At 38.3% G+C, this 23,627-nt stretch overlaps 1 protein-coding gene across 1 annotated transcript in view; it reads left to right on the top strand.

The window, feature by feature from the left end:
- The window catches only part of ranbp9 (RAN binding protein 9), a 90,103-nt gene that overhangs the window by 43,519 nt on the left and 22,957 nt on the right, over positions 1–23,627 (top strand). The window contains exons 6-10 of the mRNA XM_060850317.1: positions 5,095–5,117; positions 12,517–12,701; positions 14,012–14,124; positions 15,579–15,687; positions 16,022–16,218. Coding sequence (XP_060706300.1) covers positions 5,095–5,117; positions 12,517–12,701; positions 14,012–14,124; positions 15,579–15,687; positions 16,022–16,218 — 627 coding nt within the window. The remainder of the gene's footprint in view (positions 1–5,094; positions 5,118–12,516; positions 12,702–14,011; positions 14,125–15,578; positions 15,688–16,021; positions 16,219–23,627) is intronic.

Raw genomic sequence — 23,627 nt, 5'->3', positions numbered from 1 at the left:
ATAACTTCAATATCTCAATTGAACCTGCCTTCATTTCTTTCCAGGCAATGCATTTCATACCAGAATACTTGCCATCTGGAAAAAGTTGTTTTTCTCGCATCCACTTGCAACTTTTGCACATCACAATAAGTCTACAACCCCTCGTTCTTATTTCTTTTACGGACGGGAGTAGCTTTTCCTTATTGTATCCAGCCTGCTTATGATTTTGAAGACTCCTGTTATATCTCGCCTCTTTCCTCCAAAGTGAACAACCCCACTTTTTTTTCAGTCTATCCTCATAACTGCTTTATTCCTCTGTTCTGCCCCTCTAAACGATCTGTGCACCTCAGCTCCTTCAACACCTTTAGAATTGATTCTCTGTTTTATATTCTTACAATGTTCTTCCTGCCAAAATCCGACTTCTCTATATTGAAACTAATCTACCACCTACCACCCACTCCACTAACTTATCTGTCTTTTTGGCATTCCACACTGTCCTCATCTTAGTTTACAATTTTCTAAGTTCAGTGCCATCTGTAAAATTTGAATTTGTCTCCCACCCACCAAAATCCAGATCCATTTTATATGTGGAAAAGCAAAGGTCCCAATGCTAATCCTTGGGAATATCCACTATAAACCTGTCGCCGCCTCAAAAATACCTATTGACCAAAGTTTGGGAGAAGATTTGTAGCTTGGGTGCTCATTGTTGTGGTTCTGTTCGCCGAGCTGGGAATTTGTGTTCCCCTAGACAGGGGACGAAACGTTTGCAACACAAATTCCCAGCTCGGCGAACAGAACCACAATACCTATTGACCATTATTCTGTTTCTTAATACTGAGCTAATTTGTATCCACGTTGCCACTGTCCTTTTTATGCCATGACCTAAACTTTACTGACAGGTCTGTTGTATGGTACTGTATCAAATACCTCCTGAAAATCCATGTTTACCACTTCAGTAGTGTTAACCTCATTGAGCCTCATCAAGAAATTCATGCTGACTCCTCCTAATTAATCCTCATTTTTCCCATGTCACCACTGGGTTTACACTTGTCACCTGGGCCTGGGCAGCATCATTCATTTGCAAACACGTACCAAGTATTCATTTGAGATTGTAGCCATGTGTAAATTCCATCTTTCATCTCTAATTGGCCCCACTCCTTTTACTATTTGTATGCTTATAAAAGATCTTGGACTTCCCCTTTGTTGCTATTTTTTCTCAATTCCTATTTGCTTCACCTCATAGTTCTCAAATATATTTTCTGTCTCACATCTGTCTTAAGTGTACTTTCTTTCTTTTCTAATGTTAATTTCTACCACCTTCTGTCATCCAAAGAGCCCTGGGTTTGTTTGAACTACATTTCTTATTTGATTAAATATACTTTGGCTTAACTGAGCCATCTGTTCTTTGAATGAACCCTTTTGTTTCACAGTCTTCCATTACTTTATGGGTGATTGAGAGTAGACTGTTGGGGCACTAAATGTCTGGTTTGGATTTGTCCAGCTCTTTATGTACAGGACATACCTGGCAATTTTCAATGTTGCTGCGTAGGTATCAGTGTTGTAGCTGTGCTGGAACAGCTTTGGCTAGGGATGTGGTAAACTCTGGAGCATGGGTCTTCAGTACTATATTGCCAGAATGTTGTCAGGGCCCATTGCCTTTCCAATATCCAGTGCCTCCAGCTGTTTCTTGATAGTACGTGGAGTGAATCAATTAGCTGAAAACTGGCACCTGTGCTGCTGGGGACCTCTGGAGGAGGATGAGTTGGACACCCATGGTGTGTCTGGCTGGAGATCTGTTGCAAATGCTTCAGCCTTCTCTTTTGCATTAATGTGCTGTGCTCCCCCATGATTGAATTTATCTGGTGAGCCAGTACCTCCAGTGAGTTGTTTACTTGTCCACCACTATTCACAACTTGAAAACTTTGATCTAATCCATTGGTTGTGCAATCGCTTAGCTCTCTGTGTAACTCGCTGCTTAAACTATTTAGCACAAGTAGTCCTGTTTTGTAGCTTCACAGATTGACATCTCATTTCCTAGGTGTGCCTCATGCTGCCCTTGGCAGGCCCTCCTGCACACTTTTTTAATAAAGTGATCCCCTTGCTCGATGGCAATGGTAGAGTGGGGAATGTTCCCCGACATTGGTGGCAGGTTGTGTTGAAGTACAGTTTTACTGCTGTTGATGCCCCACGGTACTTCATGGATGCCCAGTTTTGAGTTGCTAGATCTGTTTCAAGTCTATTCCCTTTATTATGGTGACAGTGCCACACAACACGATGGAGGGTGTGCCCGTTATGAAGGAGAGACTTTTTTTTCAAGGTTTTCAGAGTTGGCTACTCTTACTGATCATGTCTTGAACCGATGCATCTGAAGCAGGTAGATTGGTGAGGATGAGAGTAAGAATGTTCTTCCTTTTTGTTCCCTCACCACCTGCGACAGACCCAGTCTAGCAACAATGTCTTTTTGGAATAAACTAACTGTCAGTGGTGGTGCTGCCAAACTGCTATTGGTCCTGGACATTGAAAGTCTCCACTTTACGCCACCTGGCCTCTTCCTCCTCCTCTTGCAACTGTCAAAGAGCCTACTTTCCAACACCTTTCAGTTATGAAGTACTTTTTTTTTTCTCTACAGATGCCACCAGACCTGCTGAGTTTTTCTAACATTGTTTGTATCAGCAAGAGAGTTCCTTACCCATGTCTGAGTTGATGTCATAAGATTTCATGGGTCCAGAATCATTATCGAGGATTCACTGGGTTACTACCTTCCACCTGTATATTGTTTTGTCGCCACCTCCACTAGGTCTGTCCTGCCTGCTTGACAGGTCAAATCTAGGGATGGTGATGGTGTGTGGGACATTTATCATGAACACAAAATTGTACCTTATACACACTGTCAGGCTTTTACTTGACTGTCCAAGTTTTGGACCAGCCCCAGATGTTGCTATGGAGGATATTTAAAGAGGTAGAGAGAGGGACGCAGGTTCAATTCCTGCCTTGGGTGACTGTCTGTCTGTGTGGAGTTTGCACATTCTCCCCGTGTCTGCGTGGGTTTCCTCCACGTGCTCTGGTTTCCTCCCACAATCCAAAGGTGTGCAGGTCAGGTGAATTTGTTAAATTGCTAAATTGCTCATTGTGTTAGGTGCATTAGTCAGGAATGGGTCTGGGTGGGTTACCCTTCGGAGGATCGGTGTGGACTTGTTGGGCCAAAAGGCCTGTTTCCATATTGTTGGGAATCTAGTCTTAAAAAAAAAATCCTGCAGGGTTGACAGGGTTGTTTGCCATTGTTGTTTCTTAGTCCTTAGTGTCTTAATGTATGCTAGGTGGTCCATATGGTTTCATTCATTCCTCTTGACCTTGTAGCAATTGAGTGGCTTTCTATGCCATTTTGGAGGGCAGTTAAGAGTCAACCATATTGCTATGGGTCTGAAGTCACACACGAGCTGCACCAGTAAGAACAACAGATCCCTTTCTCTAAAGGTACGTTAGTGAGCTATGGTATTTCCAACAATCGACAGTGGTTTCATTGTCAAAGTAGACTCTGAATTCCAGATTCTTCTTTATTAAATTCAAACTCCTTCATCTGCTGGGATTCAACGTACCCAGACTATTTCCTGGGTCCCTGGATAACTCGTCCAATGACAGTGCCGCTGTCACATACCCCTGGAGTAATATTGTCTTTATCTAGGGGCCTTGTGACTTCTAACCAAGAGGATTTTTTGTTCGTTTGCCACAGATTACATTTTGATGTTGCAAACGTTAAATTGCAAAACAGTGATTCCCATTGGTCTAATTAGCCTTGTACAGCCATTGGACGTCTCAACAAATCTTTCAAAGAGAACGTATTTTTTTTTAAAAGGTGAGATGACTGGATAATTGGAGGAGTGAAGACATTCCAAGGGAGAACAGCGTATGCGCTCTGAAACGGTTTGTAGATGCCTGGGGTGAAATCAGAAAGGATATGGTTGTTAGACCATGAAATTATGGATATCCAGTGCACTTTGTCACAAAGATGATTATTTTAATTTAGATTAGATTACTTAGTGTGGGAACAGGCCCTTCAGCCCAACAAATTCACATTTACCCGCCGAAGCGCAACCCACCCCTACATTTACCCCTTCAACTAACGCTACGGACAATTTAGCATGGCCAGTTCACCTAACCTGCACATTTTTGGACTGTGGGAGGAAACCGGAGCACCCGGAGGAAACCTACACAGACATGGGGAGAATGTGCAAACTCCACACAGTCGCTGAGGTGGGAACTGAACCCGGCTCTCTGGCGCTGTGAGGCAGCAGTGCTAACTACTGTGCCATCGTGCCGCCCAATCATTTGTGAAATGATTGATAATGTGAATGATGCTGATGATGTTGGTGATCCATGTGATACCATTCAAGAAGCTGATTGTCATGAGTTACTCTGTTTTGAAAGCAAGGAGAGTGTTTTTTTTTTCTAAATTGGGATTTAACACTATTCACTGCATGATCTGCACCTGAATAGTATTTTCTGTACTGTGAAAGAATTAAATTTTGAGGTATTTTAGTTTTGAATTTGACAAATTTAATGAGTTAGTTTACAGAAATTATGTCCATCACCACAGAAGTTATTTATAAATATTTAATAATAAATAATCAAAATACTTCTGGCTCCTTTGTGCTACTTTGTGTAGGCGTTGGCAGGAACAATCTCCGACATGACGACTGCATTAGCATAGTGATGGGTAAGGGGGAATTCCACCATCTCTGAAAATATTATGAATGTAACAATCAACACCCTACTTTTTGACTAAAAATTGAATATATATGGTGAATATGCTTCAATATTAAAATATTTTATATTCTAATGTATTGTAACAGACTGCTGTTAATATTGCTGGATTGGTGTATTGTCCCATTGGTTATCTTCACATTGAGTCGTCTGAAGTGACTCTTGAGCTCTATTTAACACAGTATTTCTGACAATCAATGTAATTAGTGCATGTGAGACCAGACTGAAAATAAAAATCATGCATAATGCTTTATTTTGTTTTCTTTTCCCTATGACTAGCAGTTATTGGCTTATGTAGAAAACTAGTAATGAAGTCAAGTGTTAGTTACATGCTGGTATTTTCTTTTTCTGCAGGTATTGCTTTTACAGATTTACCGGTAAGACAAATCCTTTACAATATTTCCAAAGCTTTTATTTAGGCAAAATACTGGTAGATGCTAGAAATCGAAAATAAAAACTAATGCTGGAAGCACTTGGCGATCAGGCAGTGTTTGTCACGAGGGCAGAGTTAATATTTCAGATCAGTGACCGCAAGATCAGTAACTTGAAATACTAATGCCGATTCCCAAAAACAGATGCTGCCTAACTTTCTTACTATTTCCAGTAATGTGTTTTGATTTATCTATGTACTCTTGCCTTTTTCTAAACAAAATTGGAACATGAGTGACTGAATAAAACTCTAAAATGATTTAGTCTGTTCAGACGTGACACACCTCTAGAGTAGGTGTGGCTTGAATCCTGGCCTTCTAGCTCATAGCTAGGGACACTGTCACTGTGCCAGAAGAATTCCTCTGCTTAATTTTATTATAAGCTTGTCAGATTCCTGTTATAACTGACTCTTCAATTTGACTTGCATTTCAAATATCATAGGCACTAAAGTTCTACATTTGTCTCATTTATGTTACTTCACTTAAACTTGGTTTAGTTTATTTTGTGCACACAAATTGCTTTAAATTGTCATCATGATGTGACAAGTCTTCTTGGTCTGCTTTACCTCATTCTTGATTACCATTCTGATGAAATGGGTCAGTAGGCAGGTAATGACCCCCCTTTGAGCCACACACTTAAGGTTTTTGCAGAAAAATTACAATGATCTGCATTATCCTCTAGCTGTCATGTTCACTCCATAAAACATTAATGATATAGAACAGCAAGTTTGAGAAGATTTGTAGCTCAGGTTGATGTTCTGGATTCTTTGTTTTCAGACGTTTCGTCACCATACTAGGTATCTATCAACAAACACATGACTTAGATCCCATTTACCATCCCTGAGAAAAAGAACAGGAAATGACATCACCATGGGAAATGAAGTCCCCACAGGAATTGACATCACCAACCCAAGGAAACCCAAGCATATAAAAGAAGACAGGCCACACCACCAGTGCTTCATTCAGAGGCTCACTGAAAATGTTACCTAGTATGGTGACAAAATGTCTGAAAACTAACTTTCAGCTCAGCGAGCAATTCTACATCCAATAGAACAGACAAGTAGACAGTAAAATATACAATATCTCTCTAACTCTTTAAATATTTCTTTGATCTAGCCTCCACACCACTCTGGGATAGAAAGTTTAAGACATTCTCTATTGAGAAAATAAATTCCTTCACCCCTCAGTTTGAAGAGTGCCCACTTTATCTGTTTTAAAAAAAACACCATGGGAGATGTCACAAAATGTGGTATGATTTCTAGAAGGAACTAGGCAGGGTACAGAGCCAACGTTTTCCAATGAAGACAAAGGTTGGTACTAATAAATCCTGTGAACCCTGGATATCAAGGGAAATGCAGGATTCAATAAAGGAAAAAAATCCTAGGCTTATGGCAGATACTGAGGGCTCAAAACAGGAGAAGCCCTGGAAGCATACAGGATGTGCAAGGGCAACCTTAAGGGGCATGGAAGAATAATGGCAGGTAAAATAAAGGATAAAAGCAGGTTAACAATAAAAGGATAACTAGGGAAAGACTAGGGTCCACTAATAGCCACACTAGTAATTTGTGCATGGCATCGGAGGAGTTTGGTAGGGTTCTGAAAGAATACTGTGTCACATTTAACTACTGAGATGATGAAACCAGTGATACAGACTGTGATTAGATTAGATAAATTAGCATAGACAGAGAGGATGTTCTGAGTCATCCTGTAGGCTTAAAAATAGATAAAACTCCAGGGCCAGATGAAATATATCCCAGACCGTTGAGTAAGGCAAGGGAGGAAATAGCAAGTGTGTTGGCAATAATTTCCAATACCTTCCTGACCACAGGAGAGGTGTCAATGGACGAAGGAAAGCCAAAGTGGTACCATTGTTCAAGAAGGAGGCAAGAAATAAACAGGAAGTTGTAAAGCAGTAGATCGAACCTAGGAGATGAGGAAACTGTTGGAAAGCAATTCTGAGAGGCAAAATTAATCTGCACTTGGAGAGACCATGATTAATCAAGAATGGTCAGCATGGTTTTAAGGGGTGGTCGTTACTGACCAACTTGGTTGAAAAGATGGCCAAGTGTATAGGTGAGGGAAATGCATAACTTAATCTACTTTTGATAAGATCCCATATGGGAGACTAATAGCGAGGGTAACAGCCCAGGATATCCAAAAAATTTGGTAAGTTTGATACAAATTTGCTGGCTAAGTGGTGGGAAAGTTCATTTACAGATGTTTCATCACCCTACTAGGTAACATCTTCAGTAGGCCTCATGCGAAGCACTGATAATTCCTGTTTTCTATTTTTGTGTTTGGGTTTCTTTGGGTTGGTGATGTCATTTCCGGTGAAGTCACATCCTGTTCTTTTTCTCAGGGAGTAGGAGATGGGGTCTAACTCGACGTGTTTGTTGACAGAGTTCCGGTTGGAATGCCATGCTTCTAGGAATTCTTGTGCATGTGTTTGTTCAGCTTGTCCTAGGATGCGGCAACACATCCATCCTAGGACAAACCAAACAAAGACATGTGCCAGAATCCTAGAAGCATTCCAACCGGAACTCTGTCAACAAACACATCGAGTTAGATCACATCTACCACCCCCTGAGAAAAAGAACAGGAAGTGGCATCACCAACCCAAACATAAATAGAAAGCAGAAATTATCACCAGTGCTTCGCCTGAGGCCCATTGAAGATGTTACCTAGTAGGGTGACGAAATATCTGGAAATGAACCTTCCAGCTCAGCGAGCAAACCTACATCCAAGATGTTACATTAACATTAATCACAGGAGGGTTTGTGCTTACTGTCATTGAATAGGGATTCAGCAAATCACACCTTAAGTACTGTACCAAAAGATCAGAAAAGTGATGTTAATATACAGAAGCTCAGCATGACCTTATTAAGTGTGGGACAAGTTTATGGAATCGTATGGCTGTTCCTGCTCCTAGTTCCTAAGATCTCTCTCATTTCTTTTTTAAGAGGGGTTTCCTTAAGTAAACTTTCAAGAAAAGGGGAGAATGAGATTAATTGGATAGCTTTACTCAAAGCAGCAGATGGAAAAGGCTTCTGTGCATACTAGCTTGTGATTCTACAACACACTTTAAAAAGTGCCAAACATACAAGCACCCTACAATATGCAGCTCATAATTAGCCCAGGAAATGGAAAAGGACTTGGGTGTTTTTTCAACATGCTTGTCCCACACTTAATAAGGTCATGCTGAGCTTCTGTATATTAACATCACTTTTCTGATCTGTTGGTACAGTACTTAAGGTGTGATTTGCTGAATCCTCTTGTGATTAATGCTGATGTAACATCTTGGATGTAGGTTTACTTGCTGAGCTGGAAGATCAGCAAGCAAAGCTACATTTCATCACCCTACTAGGTAACATCTTCAATGGGCCTCGGCGAAGCACTGGTGATAATTCCTGCTTTCTATTTATGTTTAGGTTTCTTTGGGTTGGTGATGCCACTTCCTGTTCTTTTTCTCAGGGGGTGGTAGATGTGATCTAACTCGATGTGTTTGTTGACAGAGTTCCGGTTGGAATGCTTCTAGGATTCTGGTGCATGTCTTTGTTTGGTTTGTCCTAGGATGGATGTGTGCTCCAGATTCTGTAGAATTTTGGAACATGACCACCAACACATTTTGTATTTTCAGGGAGACTTCCTATAGTATAGATGATCAACCCCTGGGAATTTGTCAGCCTTTAATCCCAGTTATTCCCTCTGAGTAGATTTAGTTCTGTAACATTTCAGATAAATTCATAATATCCTCTTTTGTGAAGGCAGATTCAAATTTTGTGTTCAGTTTTTTTTGTTATTTCTTCATTGTCCATTACAATGTCCCCTATTTCTGGCTCTAAGGGATGCAAGGAATGTGAGAAAATAGATTCTACTGGAAGGTTATTGACCTGAAACACCAACTCAGTTTCTCTCTTCATAGATGTCACTTGACTTGAGTATTTTGGGCATTTTCTTTCGTACTTCTAGCATGTACAGTATTTTGCGAGTTGTAATGTTCTGTTTGTTTCAGCATTTTTGCGTATTAATAGCATTCATCAATTAAACAAGTGTGTTCTCATTTTTTTCCTGTTTTTTTCCAACTTTGAATATATTCGTTTGTTAATTGAGGCAGAAATTGACTCACGAACATCTCTTTCCCCTGCTTTCTTGCAATAAATAATACAAAATATAATGGAAAGAGCAAAGAAGTGGAATTTTGGAGAGTTGGTTGATTGAAGTGTAGTCAGCTGAATAGTTAACTTTCCAAGATTCAATTTTAAATTGAGCTAAGTACATATTTGAAGTGTATAACTGCAATTTTTTTCTTGGATTAGGAAAAATAGACCTTTTTAATGTAAATATTCCAAACTTGAAATAGATGCAAATACTTTGCAACTGTCTCGCAGGTTATTTGTAGAACATGAATCATAGAATCAGTTTGAGATTGCAGTGATTGAATAGCACATACATCAATGGAGAGGGTAGAGGATGACTGAATTGCAATTGAAAAAATCCTCCCCTTGTATTTTCTCCCCATTTAGCATCGCTGAATACGGGTGCAAATTTGGAGGAAACAAAATTGTAGGGATCTAAAGTGAAAACAAAGTGTTGGAGAAACTCAAGAGACCTGGCAACATCTATGAAGGAGGAACAAAGTTAATATTTCTAGTCTAAATAATGACTTCAGAATTGAATTGAGCTGGAAAGTGATCTTCATTCTGTTGACAAAAGGGGTGGGGAAATCAGTGATGACTCCAGTGGTGAGAGTGGCCAAAGGGAGCGCGACAGGGGCACACTGAGCAGGGATCTGAGTGAAGAAACAATAGAGAATTGATGTGTTGTGACTTTCAATAATTCTGTATAAAACAGTTGACAGAGAGGGTGCTATGGTCTAGCGATCGGCTAATGAGCACTTTAAGGGTTATCATGATTTCACATTGAAGTGAATCCTTTGGCTACTTTGACATTAATGGAAATGTAGTCTTTTGTATCCACTTAAGTAATATCTCAAAGAATCCTGAATTAGTCCAATAGAAAATGCATGCAGCATAGAAAATATATCTGAATATAGGACCATAAACAGTAAGCAAGGATAAGCCATTTGGGTCCTTTTTGAACCAGAATTCAACCAAATCATGGCAGATCTACCTCTCCTCTACTTTCCTGCACTTGACCTCTTCCCCTTGATATTGTTAATATGTAGAAATCTATTAATCCTGGTTTTTGAATAAACATGGTAATGTGAGTTTCCTCAGCACGCTGGTGGAAACTTCCAAAAACACACTACCCTCTAATCGAAGAAAATGTTCCTCATCTGAGTTGCTGCTCCACTTTTCTGCAGGACATCCCAAGAATCAATTCAGTGAAACTTTGTTGCACTTCCTCTTGATAAGCATGTACATCTTTGGGTGAGTCCTCCCATACTACTGGTGTAGTCTCCCCTAAGTGTTTTGCAATTACAACACAACATCTTTACTCCTGTACTCAAATCTCCGTGCAATAAAGACTAACATGTATTTGCTGCCTTCATTCCTTTCTACACACACCATAGCTTTCAGTGACTTATGAACAAACATGTGCTAGATCCTTTTGGATGTAAAACGTGAGGAATTGGGAAGTGTGCTGACCCTTAGCCTGTCCAAATCTCTCTCAGCCATTTTCAAATCCTCCTAGCCACTTTCTCACCTGGTTTTGTATCATCAGCAAACTTTAAAAATATATCACAGGCAGAGGTTGCTGGAGATCTCAGCACATCTGGCAGCATCTGTGGAGAGAAATCTGAGCTAATGCTTTGGGTCCGTCAACCCTTCTTTGGAACTTCACATCCTCTTTTGCTCACTATCCTCTTGAGTGGGACCTTAATAAAACCCTTCTGAAAATCCAAATTCGCTACTTCACCTGTTTCCAAATGTCTATTCCATTAGTTACATCCTCAAAAATGCTTAACAGGCTTGTCAAACATTATTTCCTTTCATAAATCTGACTCTCTCTACCCAATCCTACTATATCATTCTTTATCCTTTATTCAAAATACTACCACATTCCGTACTGCTAATGTCATGTTAACAGATCTGAAGTTCTTTGTCTTCTCTCTCCTTCCTCTTGTATATTTGGGTTACATATGCTACTTTCCAATCTTCAGGAACCATTCCATTAATGGAATTTTGGAAAATAACCTCCATGTATCTACGGTCTCTGCACCTTCCTCTCTCTCGTTTTAGGATATAGCCACCTCTTTCAGCATTCTGGAATGTTAACCTTTTATACCTAGGAAGTGTTAATATCATTGCGAGGAATTTTTGGTACAGCTATTCAAAGCTCTGGTTTAAATACTGTGTGCACTTTTGGGCGCCATATGTAATAGTGCAGCACAGTTTCAATAGGATCTTGCCAGCTATTTAAATTAATAAACATTAATGTGGTTAGATTATGTAAACTTCCATATAAAGGCAAAATACTGAAGATGCTGGAAATGCCTAACAGATCATGCAGCATCTGTGGAGAGAAAAACATTTACTGCTTCAGGTGTGTGACCAGTATGTAAATTGAGCTTGCAATCTCTGAAATAGGTGACTTTTTTGAGATATTCAGTATTTTGAAAGGAAATGATAGAAATGTCTTTCGCTACTGAGGATATAAATTCATAAGCCAGAGCCAGTTGGGACAAGTTAGAACAAGTTTTTGATGGCAGGTGTGGATCTCTCCTAGAAAATAAACCTAAGTGCCAGCTCAGTTCATAATTTCATATTTGAAATCAGTAGATTTTAGCAGGACAAATATATCAAAGAGTATAAAGTCAAGGCTTTAAGGTGCGGATCAGTCATGATTCTATCACTGGGCAGTACAGTACTTAAGGGTGCTACAGGGGCTTGTTATTTTTAATTCCTTCTCTTTGAAATCAGAATCTCTGCGATCTAAACTAGCAAGGTACATTTTACAAATCATTGGTAGTATCCTCAGCTTGTGACTTTGATGTATTGATGTGAATTTTACAAATGATTTTCTAAACTCCTCATTGAGAGCTTCAGACAGACAAACACTAATGTATTTGACATAGGAGAGTGCATGTGTTTATCATGTGGGAATCCTAAAATTGTGTTATTGTTCTTAAATAAGTGTAAATGATGTAAAAGTTTGGATATGGTCAGAGGAGGAAATATTGTTTAACACTTGTTGATACTCGAGGAAAGCAGAGCTTTGCAAATTTGATTTATCGGGATAAATCTTTATAGTAGTAATATTCATTTTTGAAAGACAGTTTCAGCTGCAAAGTATTTCTCATAAGAATGTTGTCTACTCTGACATTACTGGACTGCTTGAAGAGTCTAAAACTTGCCAAGTGATTCTTTTCTTCTCTCTTGTTCAGCCAAATTTATATCCCACAGTTGGACTGCAGACACCAGGGGAGGTGATAGATGCTAATTTTGGACAGCATCCATTTGTTTTTGATATTGAGGACTACATGCGAGAATGGAGATCTAAAATTCAGACCCAGATTGAAAGATTCCCTGTAGGAGATCGAGAAGGGGAATGGCAGACAATGATTCAAAAGTAGGTGATACATAGTCTGTTATCTATATTAGCATTTTTCATTTAGAAACTTTTAAAGGAATTTTCTTTCCTGTGACTTAATTCTGATTTAGATTTAAAATACATGGATTTCTTCTTGCATCTATTAAATGCAGCTTGTATTTCTTAATGTTAAATGCTACAAAGTATATACTGATATTTCAATACTTTTTATTTAACTAAAATAAATCTGATCAGTGAACTGGAAACAAATGTTCAACTGAATGCTGCACTTTTAAATTTTGGTAATCTTGCCGTATTCGTGAATGTCTCCTCTTAATGCTATTCCAGTAAGACATGAACTGACCTGACCATAGACCACAGCAAACAAAATAGTCCTGCATCTAACAAACTAAAAAAAAATTCATATTTCTGGGGCAGGGAGCAGGCAATAAATTTGAAGTTGAGAAACCTTCCTCCTCTCCTATCCAAAGGAATCTTTCTTTTTCTCTTGTTTTCTTTCTCTTTCCCCCTTCCAAGGTTTTCAAAGCTACAAAAAAGATTGTTTTGATTTCAGCTAAGAATAGCTCAGTGCTTTGCTGTTGCATGGGCTCAAAGATTGGCGTGTAAGTTTCGTTAAAAGGTGGTCCTAGTTACCTTTAATTCTCCAGTTCATTTTACGTATTCTTCATTGTTTAACATAATAAAGTTTTTTTTCCCATGATCTACTCAAGCTCCCTTTCTCCATTTTTCTGTTTCTTGCACATATAACCCATTTAGTCATCTCCTGTCACACCTAAACACCCTTTCTATATCCAGTGCATGTGGACACTTTTTTTTCTTTGCCCATCTTTTCTCATACACATGTCTAAGGTCAACCACTGCCTTATTAATTATTTTTTGTTTTTCTAAATATTTTCTAATTTAACTTGTGTGTTTTTCTTTACCAAGAGTATCCTAATAGGAAGAAGAACTAATGTGATACATTACTTTTGTAAATAACTCATCGATTTAATAATAAATTAAGTACTAGTTTGTCAATGTATATTTAATGCATTTTTGGAAACATAACTCTTGTTCTGTGTATTTTTGATGTAAATACTGCTTCTGCAAATATATTTACAAATGTCATAACTCTGCAAAACATGGTACCTAAATTATGAAATCAGTGGGGAAAACATGATGTTCATGCTTGCAAGACTGTTTCCATTGAGTTTGGTAAGCATTTCCTGTTATTGCACATATACGGCCTGGTGTAATCATCTTTACAAAATTTTTATTTTAGAATCTGCAGTGCGTTGTCATGAAATACTGCTGAGCCTGTAACATTTTTTAAAAAATTCAATTTCTAGAATGGTTTCATCTTACTTAGTGCATCATGGTTACTGTGCCACAGCTGAAGCCTTTGCTAGGTCCACAGGACAAGCTTTCCAGGAGGAACTAGCGTCCATTAAAAATAGACAAAGTGAGTATAAATTGAACTGTAGCTTGATTCTGCTCAATGACGTATTTGTTTTTCAAAAAGTTTTTTTTTAAGAAACCTCTCACCTTCCCTTCTGAACGTATTCAGCTTTTTCTTTTGTGTAAATGTCCGAAAGATAAAGGTCTCTCTCTTTTTTTTTTAACAAAAAAGTTTGCTGAAGATGCCAAGTTTTGTGGCCTGGTAATGAGCATATGAAAGATTGAAAGCATACTGTCAACTAACCTAGCAGACATTCTGAGCAATGATGGACAGATTTTTATCTAGATAAATGTAAGGTTACATATGATGAAACCTTCAATGGGTGTGTATATTGGAAATAGTTAGAAGAGGATTTAGTTCTTTTTGACCATCGTAGAAAATCTCCAGTTGACTTAAAGTTACAATTAAAGTTGTAATCCAGTTGAAGACATTTATCTTGATGCTGAAGCAAATTATCTTAAAGCATGAGTATATTTGGGTTATTGTTTACTGTTTCAATGGTATATTTGATGTTTTGGCAAAGATTTAGTGACAGTTTGCAATTAATATTGTTCTGATAACCCTTTGTGTAGCCTAATCACTAGCAAATGGGAGAAACTGGAACTCAGACCAGAGTACACTTTACAAACAAGATTTTAAATGTCATCCACTTTCAACTCCTCTGCCTTGTGATGTCGCAAATAATGCATGGAGTTCAATATAGTTACTGCAATATTTCTTCCTTATCCACTACTTGGGCACATTCTCCTTATGTAAAATTTCAAACTAGTTTATAGGCATGTAGTTTCCTTGAGATTGTAAGATTATAAATATTAGACTTAGATCAAGTATGGAAGAAATCCATTTCTTAAATTTTTAGAGTTGGATTGTGATTTTGTTGAAGACTGAAGCAAATTGGTCAATGATATTACTGCTTGGAACTGCAACAGGAAAAGTTTTAACTGTGTGTTGTACGGACCAAGATGTGTCAGCGCCTAGTTATGAATGATGCTTGAGGGATAACAAGCTTGAAGTCTAAGGACTGAAACTGTCTGAATGAAACATTGTTATGAATATAAAACAGTGTCCATGCTTTCGGGGTAACAATACACTACTTTAGAAACATGGACTTGCGGGACATTAATTATATTATAGATCTTAGTCTTGTGTTATGAGGAAACGCAGCTGCGAAAATGTGACAACCATGTTAAGAGGATGGGAAATATATTAACTCCACTTTATTTTTTTCATTGGTTTTACCCATTGATGAGGGGAAAGAAACTTGAAATGTTATACAAAAATGGTAAAAGTGATGGAGATCCAATGTTCTAGAATGATCCAATTCAGCTTTGCTGTTTCTCTTAATTATTATAAAAAGAATCATCATCTGCAAGTCTGCAAAGTTTTTTGATCACTTATTCTGTATTCTACTCTCTTGGTAAGGATAGCTACAGTGAATGTACTTTTTATTGTTTTAGGAATTCAGAAGCTGGTACTAGCTGGAAGAATGGGAGAAGCAATTGAAACAACACAGCAGCTCTATCCAGGTCTACTTGAAAGGAAAACTAACCTCCTTTTTATGTTAAAGTAAGCAACAATGTGACATGACCGTCTTTGTATTTATACTGCATGCAATATTCATTCTGCATATTTTTGCCCACGTGGCCTATTTGATAAAGACTGACACAAAATTGATCATATGTGGCAGTTTTTGTTACTGGAATCAAGAAAAATCTTCGAAGTAAATACTAAACATTAACATGTACATGTCCCATTTTATTCCTAGAAACAAAGTCTTTCAGGTGTTGAGCTTACTTACCAACTCAATCATGCTATTATTTTAATCAGTCTGGTAAACTATAGATTGGAGCATTTAGAGAATGGAGAATTTGAGAAATGTATGTTTTGTAATTTATCCTAGAGTTCGTCAATTTATAGAAATGGTAAATGGGACAGATAGTGAAGTGCGATGTTTAGGAGGCCGAAGTCCAAAATCACAAGACAGCTACCCAGGCAGTCCTAGAACCTTCAACAGTCCCAGCATGAGTCCCAATCATGGGAGCAATATTCACGTTCTAGCCGCATGCAAAGGAAATGGTGCACACGGTCACTTTACAGGTAAATGGCTTGGAGAGAATCATCATGCAATAGTAATTTTTTTCATGTACTATTCTCTATAATAGAAACAAATATTGCAGAGTTTTCTTGGAAAAGATTAAATAAGGCCACATTACATTCTAGTCATTTGTGATTGCGCTGCACATTTATATTTGGTCTTTACACTTTAGCTTAGACCTTTGTACAACTTAGACACAATGCTTTAATCTGTCTTATGATATTGCAAATAACTTTTTTTTCGTTCAAAATAATTAACTGCATCAGTTTCTTCCTTCTGCAGTACTTTGTTTTTGGAGCACTCTACCTTTGTAAAGATGGGGTGTAAAACTAGCTTACAGATGTATATTTTCCTTGAAGTTGAAAGACACTAAGTGTTGAGCATAGCTCAAATTTCCCAGAAATAAATGAAAAATGGTGTGATCAATTGCAAGATCAGTATTTTGTTTAAAACTTAAGTGAATTGGTCATTGCCATTCTTGCTCAGAACTGCAACAGTTAAATATGTGATACACAGCCAGATACATCAGCAGTGTTAGTTATGAAGGGAAATTAGCTTGAAGTCCAAGGACTGAAATTGTTTTAACAAAATTTTGGTTATAAATGTTGAGAACTGTCTTTCCAAATTATCCATAGAAATTATCCATATTTATAGAGCCCTCAGCTGGAACTTTGCAAATGACTGTGACCATTCATACAGTTTTCTTGTGATTAATGAACAATGTTTAAATATCAGGCCAGATTATTATATCTATGCTCCTTCATGGTAGTAATATTGATGTGGAGGTGCCATTGTTGGGCTGGGGTGGGTGGATAAAGTTTAAAAATCCCACAACTGGAGCAGCACTCTGAAAGCTAGTGCTTCTGCATAAACCTGTGGGGTTATAACCTGGTGTTGTGTGATTTTTGACGTGGTAGTATTAGTTCATTTTTGTAAACTCTTAAGTTATTCCCTCTTACAAGCTTGTGTCTATACATAATTTGAATTGCTTGTATTGCAATAGCTGCATGAGATTTGGTTGAAGCAGGTGAATTGGTGAATTTTTTGCCCTAGAGAAGGTACTTCATTGTCGAGGTTTGATTTTATCATTTATTATTCATTTTATCTAAAACGAAGTGAATTTCTCCCAAGTATTTGATAACCTTTTGTTGGGAGCTCTTCTGAAATTTAATTCTATGTATTTTGAATCTCATCTTCAAATACAGCAGTGTAACAAATGAAATATATTCTGTGAAAAAAAAACAAACTATGATTAAGCGAATTGGTAATACTTTTACTAAAATGTACTAGCTAACACCCTGATCAATTAATTTTGCCACTTAATCCCGTCTTCTCTAATTGTAATTCTGAATGAATTTTGAGAGGCACTTTGTGTTCATAATATTAAGCATTTCCTGAGGTAGCTTTTTATTTGACATTTTGTCTCTCTCAAACTCAAGTGTGTTGAGAACTGTTTCAAATTTTGCAGTCACATCTGTCGCATCTCGGAAAGCCAGATGTAAGAAAATACTCCTAATTCAAAATATTTCTATTGATTAATCGTAGAAAAGTACTCCCTGCTATAATCACATTCCCGTGAGCTTTAACTGAAATTATCAGTAAGTGTTCCTGACCATTGCTCAGTAGAGCTAGCCTGAGGCTATCTAGTACGTATTTTATGGTAACAACCATGTGGTCTACTGATAGTAATCTTATGACTGTGTGGAGAGGATGTGAAGCAGGATTGTTTGTATATGAAATGCCAAAACACTAATTGCCTCCACAATCCCCTTATTTTAAAAACTGGTTAAATTTGCGAAATATGTAGGTTCATCCTCGCTGATTTTTCTCTCTCTCAAACGTTCAAATCTCTTGAGAAATTCAAATATTAAATTTCAGCGAAAATTGATTTTTTTTTTGATGGTCTGTATCTATTTGTGATAATTTGAAATAATAATTTAGTAAAAATCCATATAATTCAAACATGATACTGGGACTAGAAAGCATTTTTACTGGGAACCTGAAGTGTACTTTGTATTCTTTATTCTGCTCAACACCAGTAAGTTCAGACTGCCCTGCTGAACCAAATGCTGTAAGAGTTCAATAACAGTCAGCGCTGAGGAATCTTTGGTCTCTGGGGAGTCATCAGTCACTTGGCCCTGGAAAATTATTAGACCCAGTTATGTCAGGATATTTAAATTCTGGAATAAGTAGAGTGACCCAGCTTGGTAGCTGGGATTGCAGGTGGAATTGCACAATGGGAATTGATGCCTGGGTACTGGGGCTCATTATCGTTATTGTTGCTTTTCCACTGCAGTCAAGATAGAGAAATATATGCATATGAATGTGGAAGAGGAGAGGGCATCAGCAGATGGGAAGGGACAGCTTGAATGAGAGTGGACTGAGTTGGATAGGAGTGGAGGCTGAGGGAGGGGGCGGAAAGAGGACATTAGTAAGTGAGGGGGAACTAAGTGACTATGGCTGGAGGGTGTGAGTTAAGGGACGGTAGGGTTGATGCAACAGATGGGTGGGGGGGTAAGTTGGGGATGATGATTGAAAAGAGGACTATAGTAGCATAGAGTAGCTGTCACAATGTGCGGGGGGAGCAGGGAGGATCTTCTGTCACTATGGATTATGGGGAGTTTGACTGAAAGCTAGGAACAAAGGCTTGTCAGTGACCATGAGTGAATACATAAAATATTGAGCTGCTTATCTGGGATCACGTTAAGTTTTTTATATATATATATATATATATATATATATATATATATATAAAATATATACCTGCATTGGTATCCCAGGGAAGCCCAGTCTTTGTTGCCAATTCATAATTGCCTATCTGTAAAGGGGTGGTGGTTTTAAAATGGGTCACATTAGAAAATACTTTAGCAATATTGTTGTAGTCCTTTGATTTGCATGTATGTAATATACCAAGATTATGTTTCATTGTTGGCGTTGACTTTATCCTGTATTATATGTATCAACTCAATTGAATGTTGAAATGCTGAAGTCTCTCATTGTTTTTATGCAAAAGCAACATCTTACCAGTAGTATAAGGTAAACAAAGGGAAAACCAATATTTCCACCCATTTGAAGTGGTGTACAAACATTTGCACTTCACAACATCTTATTGTAAGTGCTGCAATTACATGATTCATGGTCAGACATTTTTAGATCTTGGTCATGTTTGGCCAGTTTTCTAAATTTTTCTGTTTCCAAAGTAATTTATTGGTTTGTAAAGCAGTCCTTTCTGTATGCAGATTATAAATGAAAACAATTTCTACTTTCTTGCTGGATAGACACCAATACTGCTCATATTTATTTTAGTATTCTGCACAATCTGTTGTAACAAAAACAGTAATTCCTCGTTTAGTATTACATTGCATTTTTGATGCATATACTTAATGTTTCTTATAAAGTTGTATCAGGTTTTCCACTAATGTAAAAGCTGTTGTGGGCTGAAAGGTGATAAGATGAAGTGAGAGAGCAAGAGGAGTTGCGAATAAGAGGGTCAGGGAAAGTGAGTCAGCAATAAAGACCTGTCTAAAACAGGCCAAATCAATCCACATCACACTACATCAGCCAAGCATAATACTACGTTAAAACAGAAACCACGGCACTCAGTACTGCCCCATTATAACAACGATGTTGTCATGGAAAGACTTAAAATAGCACAACATGAATTGAGAATTTACTATATTTTAAGAATGTCCAGCTTTTGTTCAATGTTCGTTTAAAATGAAAGAATCATATGCTCATTGGGTGACTTTTTGTAAACTATTTTACAGTTAGGAGGAGTGTGACCCTCTATTCCAACTGGGTAAAAAGGATACTGCAAAGCATTTTACAGCCAATGAAATACTTCTAATTTTTCTGTAGTAAGGTCTCACAAACATCTGATCTGCTTTTAGTTGTTTCACAAAAAGTAAATATTGACCAAAACACCAGCAAAACCTTTCTGCTCATAAATAGGTATACATGCAATTATTAATATTTGCCAATGAGCACAGATGGGACTTGATTTCTCAGGTGAGACTTTGGAATAATACCACTGACCATGCATTGTACCCTTTGTGCTGTAGTGGAATATCAGCCTAGATTCTGTACTCAAGAATACAATGGATTTGAACCTACATCTTTGATTTCAAGATCTCTGTGCCACAGCTGATACCCTAGTTCTTAATTCAGAGCTTAAAAGTTCACAAGTCTCCCCAAGTTTGCCAAGAGTTTCACTTTTTGCTATTGTTCAGTAATTGAGGTTCGAGCTTGCTAGTTCTTGGGATTTGCTTGGAATTTTACCTTGTATTTTAATTTGATTTGGGAAAATGCTCTTTTGTCAGAGCATATTATTGCTGATGCTGTAGATCTGAAATGCAAACAAAGTGTTGCGACATCTAAGCAGGACTGGCGGCTTCTGTGGAGAAATAAATAGACTTTGAGTTTCTTCAGTACTTTGTTTTAGTTTTTGTTTTATACATATTGACCAAGAAACTATTTTCTGTTATGTGATACTCACTCAATCCTAAAATGTGTCTCGTACAAAGCAATTCAGGATGGATTTACATAGAGCTCAATGCAAACCTGAAATAATACGAGCAATTCACTGGCACTCTTTGCACTGAATCTGCCATTCAGTACCATCTCATACTCCTTCCTTAATCGTTTGAAGTACCAAATGCTAATTACAACCATAGTCAGATTGGGAATTCCAGTTTGCTTGTGGGACAAGGAAATCCCCATTTGCAAAGATGTGGTAACTAAGTGTAATAGTAAGAAGAACATATGTTATAGGGGCAGAACTCTACTGTGAGAGAGCGAGCAAGTGAATTACTTATCGATATCATGCAATTTCACTTCATTGGTTGATTTGTTAACCCAAGGGATTGAAAATATTTAGATTTATGTATATTGCATATATCTGGTTATGCCTTTTAAAAGCAGGTTCAGTATTATCCCACCTGTTCATAGCTATCTCCTCAGTATCTCTCAGATTCCATTTGATAACAGCTTCTCCTGTTTACCTAATATTGCTCTGGAGTGTGCATCAGCAGCACCTTTTAACTGATTTTGTTAACGAGTAGTATTACAACTTTTGCCTATTCACTGCAAGTTTTAAAAGAACTTTTACCTACTTGCTCTTGTCCTTGCATTCTTTGGGCATCTTTTGCATTCCTAAATCTGAAATTTGAACATCCAAGATCTGTTTGTATCCAATAATTTGAGATACTTGAAATCAAAAGGATATTTTAACTGGCACCTTATGAACTGGCGTTCTCACTGAACAGGCAAAAATTATGTCCCTGAAATACTGGAGGCTGCTAATATTATCATGATCTCTGCCTTGTCAGGTAAACCCTGGACTTGGTTACATGTTAACTAGACAAGTTCTTACATAGGTTCAACATTGAGTCATTGTGGACACCCCCTCAAAGTAGCTGGAATGCATAGTTTACTTGTCAACTGATAGAAAAACTGCGCACATTTTTTTTGAAATATCTGGGCTCTGAGAAGTGTTGGCTGCAGATGATGATGATGACGACGATGACGCTAGAGCTGCTCGGGAGGATTTAAATTAGTAATATGGGGGAGTGGTGGTGGGACCCAGGGAAATGGTGAGGAAAGAGATCACTCGGAGACTGGTTACAGTTGAGAACAGAAGCGAGTCAAACAGGCAGGGCAGGCAGGAACAAGTTGAACTAATAAACTAAACTGCATTTATTTCAATGCAAGGGGCCTAACAGGAAAGGCAGATGAACTCTGGGCATGGTTAAGAACATGGGACTGGGATATCATACCAATTACAGAGACATGGCTCAGGGATGGGCAGGACTGGCAGCTTAATGTTCCAGTACAGAAATGCTACAGGAAGGATGGAAAGGGAGGCAAGAGAGGAGGGGGAAGTGGCGTTTTTGATAAGGGATAGCATTACAGCTGTGCTGAGGGAGGATATTCCTGGAAATACATCCAGGGAAGTTATTTGGGTGGGATGTGAGAAATAAGAAAGGGATGAAAACTTGACCTACTCTTGGGAAATAAGGCAGGGCAGGTGACTGAGGTGTCAGTGGGGGAGCACTTTGGTGCCAGTGACCATAATTCCATTAGATTTAAAATAATGATGGAAAAGGGTAGACCAGATCTAAAAGTTGAAGTTCTAAATTAGAGAAAGGCCAATTTTGACAGTATTAGGCAAGAACTTTCAGAAGCTGATTGGGGGCAAATGTCCGCAGGTAAAGGGATGGCTGGAAAATGGGAAGCCTTCAAAAATAACGAGAATCCAGAGAAAGTATATTCCTGTCTGGGTGAAAGGAAACGCTGGTAGGTATAGGGAATGCTGGATGACTAAAGAAATTGAGGGTTTGGTTAAGAAAAAGAAGGAAGCATATGTAAGTATAGACAGGAGAGATCGAGTGAATCCTTAGAGTATAAAGGCAGTAGGAGTGTACTTAAGAGGGAAATCAGGAAGGCAAAAAGGGGACATGAAATAGCTTTGGAAAACAGAATTAAGGAGAATACAAAGGCTTTTTACAAATTCATTAAGGATAAAAGGATAACTAGGGAGAGAATAGGGCCCCTCAAAGATCAGCAAGGTGGCCTTTGTGTGGAGCCACAGAAAATGGCGGGAATACAAAATGAGTATTTTGCATCAGTATTTAACGTGGAAAAGGATATGGAAGATATAGAAAGCAGGGAAATAGATAGTGACACCTTGCAAAATGTCCATATTACAGAGGAGGAAGTGCTGGAAGTCTTGTAACGGGTAAAGGTAGATTAAATCACCAGGACCTGATCAGGTGCACCCTAGAACTCCTGTGGGAAGCTAGAGAAGTGATTGTTGGACCTCTTGCTGAGATATTTGTATCATCGATAGTCACAGGTGAGGTATCGGAACTGGAGGTTGGCTAACGTAGCGCCACTGTTTAAGAAGGATGGTAAGGACAAGCCAGGGAGTGAGAGGCCAGTGAGCCTGATGTTGGTGGGCAAGTTGTTGGAGGGAATCCTGAGGGACAGGATGTACATGTATTTGGAAAGGCAAGGACTGATTAGGGATGGCTTTGTGCGTGGGAAATCATGTCTCTCAAACTTGATTGAGTTTTTTGAAGATGCAACAAAGAGGATTGATGAGGGTAGAGCGGTAGATGTGATCTATATGGACTTCAGTAAGGCATTAGACAAGGTTCCCCATGACAGACTGGTGAACGAGGTTAGATCTCATGGAATACAGGGAGAACTCTCCATTTGGATGCAGAACTGGCTCAAAGGTAGAAGACAGAGTGGTGTGGGAGGCCTGTGACCAGTGGAGTGCCACAAGGATTGGTGCTGGGTCCTCTACTTTTCTTCATATATATAAATGATTTGGATACGAGCATAAGAGGTAGTTAGTAAGTTTGCAGATGATACCAAAATTGGAGGTGTAGTGGACAGCGAAGAAGGT

Source organism: Hemiscyllium ocellatum, chromosome 34 (assembly GCF_020745735.1).
Source record: "Hemiscyllium ocellatum isolate sHemOce1 chromosome 34, sHemOce1.pat.X.cur, whole genome shotgun sequence".
NCBI classification, from domain to species: domain Eukaryota; kingdom Metazoa; phylum Chordata; class Chondrichthyes; order Orectolobiformes; family Hemiscylliidae; genus Hemiscyllium; species Hemiscyllium ocellatum.
Note: the sequence above shows the minus strand (reverse complement) of the source record. Positions and strands in the feature narration are given on the sequence as shown.